General features: G+C 29.4%; 2 protein-coding genes across 3 annotated transcripts in view; one reads left to right on the top strand and one right to left on the bottom strand.

Annotated features, from left to right (window-relative positions):
* The window catches only part of LOC107447634 (acylamino-acid-releasing enzyme), a gene marked incomplete in the record, with an annotated part of 40,028 nt that extends 35,754 nt beyond the window's left edge, over positions 1–4,274 (top strand). The window contains 3 exon segments of the mRNA XM_043039536.2: positions 1,195–1,303; positions 1,864–1,970; positions 3,900–4,274. Coding sequence (XP_042895470.1) covers positions 1,195–1,303; positions 1,864–1,970; positions 3,900–3,999 — 316 coding nt within the window.
* Positions 4,275–4,821: 547 nt separating this feature from the next.
* The window catches only part of LOC107447619 (trans-acting T-cell-specific transcription factor GATA-3-like), a 44,278-nt gene continuing 34,417 nt past the window's right edge, over positions 4,822–14,682 (bottom strand). The window contains exons 6-7 of one of the 2 annotated variants that reach the window (XM_021146769.3): positions 8,261–8,386; positions 4,822–5,923 (exon numbers count right to left, since the gene is read on the bottom strand). In XM_021146769.3, the coding sequence (XP_021002428.2) occupies positions 5,597–5,923; positions 8,261–8,386 (453 nt within the window). In that variant the 3' untranslated portion in view covers positions 4,822–5,596. The remainder of the gene's footprint in view (positions 5,924–8,260; positions 8,387–14,682) is intronic. The other variant, XM_071186543.1, reaches the window with a different exon arrangement.

Genomic DNA, 14,682 nt, shown 5'->3' with positions numbered 1-14,682 from the left:
AAAATCACCCCCTAAATAATTTATTTTTAATTATATTGTTAAAAAGCATTTATTCTCAAATTAACCCTCTGACTGCTCAATTTTTGGTCTATTTTGAAATATAATAATTTACATGCATAACTCTTTTTATTATTTCTTAGTAAGAAATCTCCATCATGAAATATCACTTAAAAATCACCCCCTAAATAATTTATTTTTAATTATATTGTTAAAAAGCATTTATTCTCAAATTAACCCTCTGACTGCTCAATTTGTGGACCGAAATTGCTTTCAAAATCGCTTTGCACTATGCGCCTTCAAATGCGGCAATTTAGTAGACAACTAACGACATCTGTTGGTCAAAACGTAAATTAAACGTCTAATACTGCTAAACGGGGAATAAACAGGATGCGCTCATCAATGAAGGAAGAAAAACACATGCCCGCGGAAATCGCGGGATGACCAGATTTTGCTACAATTGAGTTGCCCGTGGAAATCGCAGGATGAGCAGTCAGAGGGTTAATATTTTTAAAAATTCTATTTTAAGAAATTATTTATTAAAATCAATGATTTTTTTCCCATAAAAGATAGGCATAGGTATATCATAATTTATGTGTATATCTCTTATTTTTAGTAAAAAACCTCCAATATCACTGAAATCAGACTTTTTAAAAAAACGCACTCGAAAGAATGTAATAACTATATTGTACGAAAAAAAAGCACTTCATATGTTAATTAAAGAAGAAAAAAAAATCCACTTTTTTAAATTAATGACTTTTCAAAAATTACAGGTGATTTAAATAAGAATTTAATCCTGGCTTAAATCAAGTGATTTAAATCATGCTAACCCTGCCTATCAAGTCCACAATTTCCGACCATATTATTGATAATTCTGAACCAAAGTTTGAGGACCCCTGTCTTAAGATAAATTCTGATTCTATCTGTATCAAGTAAAATAAACTGAAATGCCTAACCTTAAAGTACACTACTGATATTAAGTTTGATGTACCATATTCCTATCTGGTTGAGCCAATTAGTTCTATTACCTTAGCATTGATCTTTGTAATTGATTAGAGGTTTAAAAATTGAAAGTGAGTATTAATTTTGAATTAACTGTATTTAATGTTAAACTATTATTTTATACGAAATATGAAGTTGTAATTATATCTCTTGCAATGTTATAATTTCAATAAAAATATTTTTTTTTTACTGAAGGAACTGGGTGGAAGGAGGCTGTGGAGATATGTATGATCCATCAACTGCAATTAATCCTGACCAGTTAAAATCAATGTGGGAAAAATCACCTATAAGATATGTGGAAAATGTAAATATATGATCTAAAAATTATTTATACTCATTAGCTTATTTTAAAATTTCTGGTTTGGTAAAAAAATTAGCGATCCACCAAATTACGTCAAAATGAATTTTTCTAAACAAATCTGTACTTTTTATTCGATTACTGTCATTTTTGGTAGATACATTGCATAAATATAATTGGGGCAAAATAATATACCAATAAAAATATATTGGGTCCAAATAATATAAGCCAGAAACAAACTACCATAAAATAGTTTTGTATGAGAAAACAAATTAATCATTAAAAAATAGTTAGGATTTGCATTTGGTGGATACTTGTGATATTTGGCTATTTTACTGGCTAATAATTTGAAATCCTTAGTGCGGGCCCTGGAACTAACTAAAATATTTGTCATATTTGTGATTTTTTTTAGTCAAAGAGCTATTTTTATTTTATCTCTCTCTTCATGAATTTAATAAATGTTACTAATTTATGAATATAAAAAAAAGTTTTTTTATTCATTTGTATGTTTTTAATGAAATTTCAATCAACTGTATATTATTAAATCTCATTTCTCTGCCCTATAGGTTTGTACACCTGTTTTACTTCTGCTTGGAAGTAAAGACCTACGCGTCCCATATGCCCAAGGTCTCAAGTATTATAAAATACTTAAAGCAAGAAAAGTTCCTGTTGAGTGAGTGCATTTCTGTATAATAGTCAAATTAAAACTGATTTCTAATTATTTTTAACTGTTAACGTGCTTAGTTCAGAGGAGAAGTTGGTAGTAGTCTTGCTCAACAAACCAGTATTTGTTCATAAATTACAAAATAAAGTCGAATTTAAATTGGTTCAAAAAAAGTCTAACCTGGAGCAAACTGTCATAAAAATAAGTAGCAAACCTCTCATATCTGGCCTCTGCGGGGGGAAAAGTTTACTGCTATTTAGGTATGTGAAGCATTGTTTGTGGTGTATAATTTTATGCTAAATTTTAAAAAGGCCAGTCTTGAAACGATGGGACTCACAGTTCGAAAGTTATAAAAGTTTTACCTTTAAAAATTAATATATTTGACTTGTACTTACTATGCAGGTAACACAAGCAATTTCTTTTAGTGTTTTTATTTGGGAGGGTGGCTAAATTGAAAGAGACAAACTCAAGCCAATAGAGTATAAATAGTTAAGAAGTCATAAAGGTTTGATTCATACAAAGTACATTTCAATAATACTACTTTTTATGCAAAATAAAATCTTGATAACTTCTAAATTAAAAATTTTATTTGAATAGTCAAGAAAAAAAATTACATTTAAAAGAATACTCCTTATTTGGATAATTATATCAAATTTGCAAATGGATGCAAGAACAAATGTGTACTTTTTATGCCCAAAACCCTTATAACTTTTAAACTATTAGTCCTTTTGACACATACATAAGCACATTCTTTTGCAATTCAGCTTAACAAAACACACATAAAAACAATATCTCACTTGTCCAAAGATTTATAAAAAACAATGCCAATTGTAAATAGCTACAAGAGTATACTATTTATACATACAAATCCTTGCCACTTTTGAACTATTAGTCTTAACAATTCGTATTTGGTCTTATTCGATTCTGCATAAAAAATACACAAAAATCAATACCTTGCTTGTCTAAATAGCAATGTTAGTTGTGTAAGTAGGTAAAAGTACAATATTGTATTTCTTGTACATGAAATCCTTATAACTTCTGAACTTTGAACCCTGTTGTTACAGTTTTTGAATAATCGGTTCAGCATACAGTATACTACAGTAATATCAATACCTCATATATTTAAATAGCAGTATGTAAGTTTCTTCCTTTTTACCCCATCCTAAAGTTATGTGATTTTTTACCACTTATTATGAGACCACCACTTATTTTTTACCACTTATTATGTTAGTCAAAAGTTTACAGCTAATTAAAGCTTTGTTTTAATGTCTTGGTTTTGCTGATTATTTAGCTACTTTTACTGCCCTAATATTATTATATGACTTAATAAAAAATTATTTTTATATTTTTTTAAAAACTTTATCGAAGTGCATTGACAGCTAAAAAGTTTGAAAGTTAGGTTGAACATATTGTGCTTGTTTTGTGATACAGATGCAGGATGTTATGTAAAGACCGTTCTTTTTTTTAAAATCTTTGACAAAAATGAAATCCAAAAAATATACACATTAAAGATTGCTAATTAATATTTTGGTAAAGAAAAAACGCTATCAAAATCTAACAAATCAGCAAAGAGGAAAAACATCAATCAATACTTTCTTGGTTGCTGAAAAAAACATAACATAAAGGGTGGTTCTTCTTAGTTGATGGGTGTATTACCCATCAACCAAGCATCATCAGGTTATGAAGATCATCTTTTATATCATCTTTTTTTATACCACCATCCTCGCTAATGATTTGACAAACTTTTACTGTGTTTTTTGCTTTCATCTTGCTTAGATATTAATTTGCAGCCGTTAGTGTGTGTACTTTTCTTACTTTAATCATCCACTATATTGCTACCACAATCAGTTTCTGCTTACCACTTAATTAATTTTATTTTTGAATTTTTTAGCATGAAATATTTTTCTTTTGAATTTAGAGTTACTTTTATTATTTTAGGATTTATGTGTATGAAGACTGCCATTCACTTAAGAAAACTCCACATGATGCTGATGTATTCATGCAAACTGCTCTTTGGTTGGAAAAATATTCTTCCTAGATTTTTCGATTTCAAGTTTTATTTACTTTCTTGAAGATATGCTCTTAAGGCTTTATTAATTTTCCTTATTAAATAATGAAACTTTTAGTGTGAAATTTTAATTTTGTTATAGATAATGTAATAACTAATGTGAAATTTCATGTCATCTGTTATTGTTAATTTGTGTAATATATTTTAAAACTTAATGATTTTTTTTTAAAGTTTGATTTTTTTTTCTAATAAAATTCATGTAACCTAATTTTGAAATAATAAATTTATTAAAAATATGAATGTTATATTCAGACTTTTCATTATAGTTATAACTTTTCACTTAGACTACAATACTAACCTATGCTTAAATCAATATTTTGAGCAATTGTACTGAGAATGTATTTTCTTAGAAACTCACAAAAAAGAAGAAAAAAAATCTTTTCTGTCCCTGGAATTTGCAGAAAACTTTCAATTTGTAAGAATAAATTTTCTTTTTTGTTTGTTAATTCATTTTTAATTTTTTAACTAAAATTCCTACTGTAAAAAAAATAACTCAAGAATTATTGGCAATTGTAATTTTAAAAGAGAGTGGAAACTGTTTTAAAAAACATTTCAGGGGTGTACTAAGAATTCTAATTCTATATCTGTTCTTACTTCTTCTGTTTTGATTGACTATTCCATTCTTATTCTGTTCTTACTGACTATTTCTTTCTTATTCCTTCTAATGAATTCCCCATAGACAAGCAATTATATTTATCATTAATTTAACTTTATTATTTTATAAAAAGTCCTCTGAGGTTCCCTGAAAGTTCTAAGATTCTGTAATTGATTTATTGATTTCACACAGTTATCTTGAAATGAAATGAAAAGTTTATTGTATAACAGGTACAAGTTCCAAATTTTTGTGTTGACATTCAACATTTATTTCAGGAGAAATAATGTGATGAAGCACAATATTGAAATTTTTTTTCTCTATGTGTCACCATTTTCGCACAGCTTTTCAATGAAATCTTTTTTTCTCTTAATCAGCAAAAAATGGCATGCAAGGGTGTGGACTAGATTTTACAGTTCTCTGAAATGGAATTTCTTACAAATAGTCCTTTAAATCTATATGGCATCCTAAATTAAACTGATAGTTTTTTAAAACTTTAATTATGTGACAGGACAGCAACAAATTTATATGACAGGACTTAATATTTTTTTCCAAGAGTTTCTAATTTAGTGCAAATTGTTTTTGACAGATGGCGCTACATATGTTAAACCCGTAAAGAAGAGAAAAAAAATTTGAAATTAGCATCAAATTTTTTCGAAATCTATTAAGGAATAAAAATCACATTGCAATGTTTTCAATATGTATTATTAATAGCAATATTATGTTGTGATGTGATTTTTAATTATTTTTCTTTAATTCATACTTTTACGGTCTGCAATGCCATCTACCAAAAAAACTTTGAACTAAAACCAAGAACTTTGGAAGGGAACATCTATACTCTGTCACATGAATTATTGTAATAATTTTTTTAACCCTTTATTTTTTCATAGAGTTTTTAAAACTGTTAGTCTAATTTAGGACTTTTAGTATGTATAAGGCACTGAGATAGTTCATTAGAAAAATTTTTGAAACAAGTTAAATTGCACCAATCATTGCCTGTGGATAGGAATGAAGTACATATCCAGAATGTTGAACATTGTTCATATTATTCAGGTTTGCAGTGGCTGAAGCAGTCATACAGTCACTTGAAAATAAGTTATTTCCTGTCAAATTGTCCTGTTCTATGTATGTTGGGGCACGATTACATTGAGAAAAACTATTGTAGTTAATGTAATCCCGATTGCAAACTGGTCTGCTAGTGTGATCCAAAGCTTGATAGAGTTTTTTCTTTCGGCATCTGGAGGATATCTTGCGGTTTCTGGTTTGTATGCCATCTTTTTTCATTGCAGCGGGGCGTTTCATCTGAAATAATACAAACTTAATAAATTTACTATTCATCCAAAGGCTTTATTGTGAAGCAATTATACACAATATAAAGGAAAACTTAAGTTAATAGTTAAAATAAGATATTGATTTTTAATGGAATTTCGCTTTTTATTTCAATTTAATAAAAACAAAAATTCCACTTTTTCAAAGGAAGTTCCACTTTTTCAAATTTCTGCGAAATAGATTAGCTTTATACGCTTTTTCCTACTTGTACAAACGCGATTTACTATCACACGATTTAAAATTATTCTTCACGATCTGCATTCACATGCTTTTAAATTACACATCAGGATTCATATTCGTCTAATTTAAAAATTTTCCATTGAGATTCGCATTCACAGCATTTAGAAATATCACTTTGAGATTCATATTCACACTATTGCAACAACAAAAAATCGTGTGTCGGCATTTTTTTATTCAAACGTTGTTCTATGGATACTTCCTACATACATTATTATTCAAATTTCAGGTATATTTTCAATTATTTAAAAATGGTTTTCAACATAACAATTTAAGTGACAAATATATGATTAATACGATTGATGTTTAAATGTAGAGGATAATTTCTCAATTTTCTACAACTTTGAAGATATATCTTGAGATAATTTTAAAAATGAATGTGGAATTTTTGAAAACAAATTTATGAATGTGGCGTTTATGCTGTGGATAGTTTCTAATAACAGAATATTTTTTCATATTAAATACCTGTAAAAGGAAAATTTGCTGTTTTAGAAAAATTTTCAAAGTATTTTTTTTTTCTCAGTGTCTTTTTATCTTCGTAAATTTGATGCTGATAGTGAAATCTCGATTTAAGGTCAGGTGTATTTGTATTGTATGCAACTAGAGAAAAAACGGTTAAATATATATTCTGTTGTTTGTAGAACCTGTAGAGTAGATGACTAAAGATAGTTTTTTTGGTATTAGAATAGAAATTAAATTATCAGTTAAATTGAAGTACTATTAAAGTTATACTATGAAGGGGACATTGTAACAATTAAATCTTCCTGAAATTCGGAGTAAAGGGGGATATTAATCTGAGTAAAAATTGGAGACGAGCGAGCTTTCTGGAAAGTCTCGAGTCAGATTTTCAAGCATTTCAACTACTGATTCCACAGCTATGAACACTGAAATTGTGCACAAAACTGAAAGATATATATCAGCAAAAATAAGAAAGCTAAAATAGTTCCTTTTTTTATTTACTGTCTTTCTCTGTGGCTTTACGTGATTAGATTGAACAAAACACTTTTTTAGAAGTTCATCCATCAAAATAAATTGAAATCAAAGTCATTTGGCAGAATGCTGTTGCTTGAAGTCAGCTCATGATAGTCAAAAATTTTTAACAGTCAAGTATTTTTCTCCAGTACTTATTCTTTTCAGTTCACAGTAAAAAGCCTATTACCACAGTGCTTGCAGTAGTATATATTTGGTACCTATTAATTGCAGCATCATTTACTATAATAACGGCAGTATTTATTACCAAAATTAATTTAGCATCATTGGTGCTAATAATAATATGGGTATCTTTTTATGGTTCCCGATACGAATATATGCATCATTATCATTTCTTTTTAGTTCATAACATTTCTTTTATTGCAATTACCGTTTTTTTTTTGTTTTGTTCTTTTACATTTTAGCCGTGGTGGCTTGGATGATAGAGCTCTCGCCTACCAAGAAGGTAACCCTGGTTCGAAACACAGCGATGGCTAGTAGATACGAATTCCGCACCCGGCTCGCACCGGCTGATGTGAAATATCCTCAGTGGTAGACGGATCATGGGTTAGAGTCCATTTGCCGTCGGGCTAGTCGTGGGAGGTTAACGCGGTCTTCCTCTCCTTGTAACGCAAATGCGGGTTAGTTGCATCAAAAAGTCCTCCACGAAGGCAAATTTCTCCCAATACTTGATCCAGGAGTTCCCTTGTCTTCTGGATTGGGTTCAAAATTACAAGGCTACGTATTTGAATATTAGTAGTCGTAAACCTAAAAATTGGGTCGGCTGTTCAACGACGGTTATAAAATAAAATATAAAATTGCAAAATAAAATATATTTGCTAAGAGGAGATTGATGTGGCTTTAAATGCATTTTTTTATATCGATTCCATGAAATGAATGGTTTTAGGTATTTAATCTTTGGAAAATTAGTCTACAAAAGTGTATTAATGCTGGAGGAAACTACTCCTAAAATGTCGTAAGAAAAACATTAAAAACCTAGGTGTATCTCAAAAATTTCAAAGTGACCCTCGTATGAGCAATCATATAAAAAAAAGGCATAAAAACAATGCAAATTTGATCATCAATAAAATGAAATAAGCTCACATTATGCAGCTTAAAGTATAGTCCGCAGGCATTGCAGACGGGCTCACCATGGTGGTTTCTTCTCCATAGTGTGGTCGTTGTAGTGTAACAGTTGGCACAGCTTGTCCCAATTCTTTTCGAAGAAGACTGCGATCAAAAAAGAAAAGAAAATATTTTCAAAATTTATTTATTGCAGTGTTACTGCCATCTACTTTCATTTCTAAAATAAATAATTCAACCATGGGGTTGTTTTGTGAAGAAAATATATCAATGAATAAACAGAAATGCATTTTAAAACTGATCTACAGGATTCTCATTGTGCAGAATGTTTCGTAATTACCGCCCTTAAAATATATATTTTTAAGATTTTTACTAAAAATGATACAAAAATAATACGCAATTAATATTAAAAGTATATACAATTAGTATTTTAACTTATTACATAAATTGTTAAATCTATAGAACAAAAAAATATCGTAAGTGACGTCAACTTCTGCTACATTCAACAGCATTCTGTTACAATGTTCAACTTGATGTTACATTTTGTTTAGCTGCGTAAAAACTATAACATTTATAATCGCGAAATTTCCAAATATTATAGAAAAAACATACTGGAAGTGCCATGGAATAAAAAACTTTAACATTCGATAGTCACACTAAGGAACATATATATATATATATATTTTGTTGCATCAGATTTTTTGAACAGATCATTGATACTTTCGTAACGTTGATTTATTTCAAATTTGCAATGGGCTTCTCCCAAGATTGTTTTTCTTTTTAAATGACAATTTTAGTTTAATTTTTGTAAAAATGCACAAGTTTAAAAACGTTATATACAACATAGGAGTGCACAAATGTTGCGACTAACTCTCAGGGGAGTTAGAGAACATCATTAGGATTAAAATTGTACAGGAACCCTTGCCCGGAAATGTCGTCATACTCCGCTGGGTGCGCTTTCCTATTATGAACTGTTTCTTCGTTCGCTTCTGAAAAGTTCATAATAGAGAAGCGCCACTAGCAGCGTACGATGACGTTTCCGGTCATGATTTTCTATGCAGTGGTGTGTCTTAACTATCTTAAAAGCTTGTCACAACATCTGCACGAACTCTTATTATATATAACGTTTTTAAATATAACGTTTTACATTTCGATAAAAAAGAATAGACTGAAAGTGCCATATTCAAAATAAAAAACAAATATGTGGCTTTAGGAGTGGAACTACGTCTGGTTTGAAATTCTTACACCCCTATTAGGCAAGATCAAATATTAGAAAAAATGCAATAAACTTGTAAAGAATACCATGCGTTTTTTAGCTTAGAACAGTACAGCTACTGAGTTGCAATATGTGGATGTGCTGAAAAGGCGAGTTCTTTTGGTGAATCGTGTTTGCAAGTTATAACTGTGTATAGTATTTACAACTTTCAATGCTTTTTTCATGAATTTTTTTTTAATTTATATTTTTGCTTTAAAAATGATCTTGATTTGTATCGTGATATGTTTATTTTATTCACTCGTGCTTGAGTTGAAGTTGAAAGCAACAAAGAAAAAAAAAAAGAAGAGAAAGAGAGAACGTTTTGCCAGATATAAGTTTTTATTATATTGAATTTTTTAAACTATAAAACCTTAGAGATATAAAGCATATCCTATTCGAACTGCCATAATGATAGAAGTCCCATTCATGAGTAAAATTATTTCGCATTCGTTTCTTTGTATTAAGTCAATATGTTCAAGTTTCATAATAAACTGAATATTTTTTATATGTGCAGTTTCAAATTCAGTTTGATATAATAGTTTAAAATTGCATTTTTATTAATTACGAATAATTGTTGTTACAATACAATGTAAAGTGAATTTTAATCTAACATGAGCGAACAATTTTTTAAATGCGAATTATTGAAATGAAATACTTTGTCATTTATATAAATATCATATTTTAACATTGTTCAAAATTGTTTTTTAATTCAATTTCTCTTTAGTAAGCAGGAGATAAAGCATTCAAGTAACTTTAAAAAAAAAGAAGGGAAAAAAAACCGCTAACAGTTGTGAGGAAACTTGACTTCAAAACATCAGGGCCTGTTTGATTAGAGGAACGGAGACAGAGAGTATAAAAAAATATAGTCTCAATAACTTAGGCAGGAAAGTGGTCAAAAATTTCGGCAACTTACATACACTTTTTTACTTTATTTTTGACAAGGATTCTAAAAATACATACTAAGACCCGGAGTGATTACGGAACATTTTGTGTATTTCCACTGTTTTTGATGTGCCCTTTGTTGTAAATTCATTATAGAAATATCTATTTTATTTAAAACCACGGTTTTAAACCATTGGACCCTGGTCTATTGGCTCAAAACTGTAAAAACGTCCCAATGGTAATTACTATTGTATTATTACTGCCAATCCATCTAAGCTTATCATTTTGGCTCTAGTTATCTTCATTTAGCCTCAACTATGTTTGTATAACAGAAATTTTTATTCTGAAATCTGCAAGTTATCCAACTTTGTTTTTGACATACGCCATAAAATTAAATGCGCGATTATCTGTTCAGATTTATAAATATTCTACGATGCGCGTCTGGTAACTTGCATTATGACAGTATATTAATTATCTTACTAAGGTATTTAACAGTGTTGCATTGACATAATGAAGCTAAGATAGAGGTACTAAGTTGTAATCGTTTTTGCTTGTCTTGTTACACAACCCCAATAATTCTAATTACCCAACCGCTGTTTTGGCATTCGGCCACTTAAGTTTGCAAGCGCCTGAAGAGAGATTTTTCACACTGATAACATAAACTTCTTAAAAACAAAAACAAATCTATTTTTGGAAATTATTGCTGAGAGTAGTTCTTTCAGAGTTTCTTTGAGTTAATCTGCCCGTCCGCCAACATTCTTATTTGTAGCGAAAAATCCAACCTTTTCGTTACTGGTGGTTTTCGATGCATAGTGCAGAGTATCCTAAGTGGTGTTTCGCAAGAGCCCTAGGGTTCCTTGGAAGAGTTCCTAGAGCTACGACTTTCTTTTTAACAAGTTATGATTTTCAGAAACCTGGAATTAAATTTATATTCAATTAATAGCGCCAAACTTTTCACCGCTCTTCTGATTAAAATATAGTATTTCAATTTTCTGTTTACGGTCACGCATACTTTAAAGATTAAAAATCAAAATCCGTCGAAAAGAAAAAAACATGTTTATTCTTAGAAAATACGTTTTTGTGCCTTATTTCGTAACTTAAAATATCGTCTTCGCAAATTAATTAGGATATATAAAGTTAGCTCATTGAACCATTATAACTGCATCGTTGGAACTCCGACAAGTTCTCTGCTTTTTACTAAGCGAGTATTTTAAACTTGTTTCTATGAAATAATTTTAATTTTTTTTTGAACATGGAACTGTGATGTCCGAATCGCATTATAGCGATAACTTTCCCTATAAACTTATTGAAAATAATCTGATATCATACAATGCAATAAAAAGTTATTATAATGCTAAATTTTTATGTCGAAAAGTATTTTGAACAATGAATTTAGGAATGACGGCAGTTGCATTTATTATATAAGCATTTATTATTAAAATTAATGTAACTTACCAACTATAAAAATTTGTTTCACGTTCTCTTAATGGAAAAGATTTTTTTAGAAANGAACAATGAATTTTGTAACGGTTAATTAAAAATGACGGCAGTTGCATTTATTATATAAGCATTTATTATTAAAATTAATGTAACTTACCAACTATAAAAATTTGTTTCACGTTCTCTTAATAGAAAAGATTTTTTTAAGAAAATGGGAGTTCTTAGAAATAATTTCTTCAAAAAGTACAAAAATCTTAATGTACTTAAACATTGCATAATAATTTTATTTGTTACCCACATTATCTTACAATTCGCCTGACTGACAGTTTACTGTTTTAGAAAAGGCATATTTACCAGAAAACGATTCCCTTTTCAAATTAGTGAAATGAACAAATCAGCCTAATGTACTAAAGCAAGCAATACTCGTGGATTATTTTTACTCTTTCTATGCCGAAAATAGTAATACAAGGTATTTGTTTTTTGAAATGAATTGAACGTAGATCTGGCAAAAAAGTTCTGTGGTGATAAAATAGTATGGAAAGGAAATATCATCGATTTTAGATTTTTAATTACTTAATATTTGTGCGAAATTGGAAGGTTTCAGCATGTCAGTAGAACTATGTTAAATGAAATATAAGAAAATCAAACAATACCTGGATTCGTTAAAAAAAAAAAAGTCTAATATCTAGTATTTATTCTATTTATTCCACAAATTGTTTTACATATCGTTTGACTGATAGTTTCACGCTTCAGCAAAAAACGTATTTAAGTGGAAATGTTTCGTTTTATAAAGAAGTGAAATAAATAAAGCAGACGATTTAGATTTCTAATTGCTTAACGTTTTTGTGAAATTAGAAGATTTCAATTTGTCAACAGTACTGCATTAAATGAAATTTTAAAAAATCAAGCAATATTTATATGCATATAGAAATTAATGTGGCTTACCATGCTTTAAAAAAGCTCACTTCATTTCACGATAAGAAAAGCATTTTTAGACAGACAAGTTAAGGAATTTTAAGAAAGAATTTCCTTAAAAAGAGCTGATATATGTATAGTATTCAACACTGTATAATAATTCTATTTATTCCGCAAATTGTTTTACATATCGTCTGAAAGATAGTTTCATGTTTCAGCAAAATACACATTTACCAGCAAATGTTTCCCTTTTCAAAGAAGTGAAATGAATAAAGCAGACGATACCCATGAATTATTCCTTTTTCTTCTCATTCTATACCGAGAATAAGACAAGGTATTAGTTTCTTGAAATGAAAAGCACGTAGATGCGACAAAGAGATTTTGCGGAGATTAAAAGATTAGATTCAAGTGTATCTGAATTTAGATCTTTTTCATAGTAAGAGGGGTTTCTAATTGCCCAATGTTTTTGCGCTGTTACGCTCACTTGCTTGTAAATAATGACATTATTATTAAAGATAATTAAAACTTTTTTATAAAATAATATTCTATTGCTTTTCAGTGCTGTCTATTTAAAATAGAAAGAGCTGTGGCTTATATGTTTATAAAATATAGTTTTTCTTTTAAATTGAAAACCTAACAATTGTGATTTCTTAAGACCTTAAAGAAAAAAAAAAGCTGATATAAGAAAGGAATATATTACGCCCCCAAACACATACAAAATTTCTATTCCTTCTTAAATTTCGCATCAAAAAAAAAAATTTTCATTTAGGAAATAGGTTTTTTTTTCCTTTTTTTTTTTTAAAGAAAACATTCATTTTCCAGAACATGATAAATTTTAGATACATTACAAATTACTTTTATAGAAATACTTTAACATCAGAGAAAATTCCAAGCATTAAACTGCCATGCAATAAAAAAATCGATTCAAAGATAAAAAAAAAATTCAAAATTGAGATTTTTATGTATATGAACGACAAAAAATTCGAAATGGCATTTTTATATAAGTTATCTATTAAAAAAAATTGTTCTATCAGTTTTTTAAAATTCTACTTTAGCTTTCGTAGCATAAGCAAAAGAAAGAAAATAGTTGTCCAGCCACTTTACTCGAAATCTGTCATAAATACATGCGTTCTTTTTTTTCAATTGCACGGCAGTATAGGACCATAATAAATGAACTACCGTTTTAAAATGAATTCATAGTTCAAATTAATATATGTAATCGAATATTTTTTAAATAGCGTGTTTATAAGTGCTTTATATATATTTTCCATTTAGTTGCCATAATTTCAGAACTCATTTTCTATTGTTCTTTCTCTACTTGAATTGTTTTCTAGAATTTGGGAATTTTAAAATATTCACTAAAATAAATCACGATGAAATATTTTGAGGAAGTAAAGTAAAGTATTTTACATCATTTGCTTGAAATTATGAGCTTCCTGTATGCTATAATGATATTAAGAAAATTTTGTTGAATAATTTTAAATACGTCCTAATGAGCTAAACAGAGTAAAATTAGAGTAAATTTTTTGCTGACAAGCAGAAACAGGAAATACATGAAATATAAAAACACGACGAAATGCAGCCAGAAAAAAAGGTATTGTCTAATTTACAGTTGTTGTAGTTGTAGTTCATTTACGTCGCACTAAAGCTGCACAGTGGGCTATTTGCGACGGTCTGGGAAACATCCCTGAGGATGCTCCGAAGACATGCCATCACAATTTTGATCTTCTGCAGAGGGGAAGACACCGCTGCTTTGGTAGCTTGACGACCTGCACGCGAAGTCGAGCACTTTACGGTAGAACAGTTTAAAGAGGACCAATACCGCACACCCTCGGTCCCTACGCAGACTGATCCAAGTGGTCACCCATACGCACACTGACCGCAGCCAGTGATGCTTGACTTCGGTGATCTGCTGGGAACCGTGTCTTAACGATCAGTCCACTGCGGGACA

The sequence above is a fragment of the Parasteatoda tepidariorum genome, chromosome 10 (assembly GCF_043381705.1).
Source record: "Parasteatoda tepidariorum isolate YZ-2023 chromosome 10, CAS_Ptep_4.0, whole genome shotgun sequence".
Classification (NCBI taxonomy): domain Eukaryota; kingdom Metazoa; phylum Arthropoda; class Arachnida; order Araneae; family Theridiidae; genus Parasteatoda; species Parasteatoda tepidariorum.
This window is presented reverse-complemented; position numbering and strand designations above follow the sequence as displayed.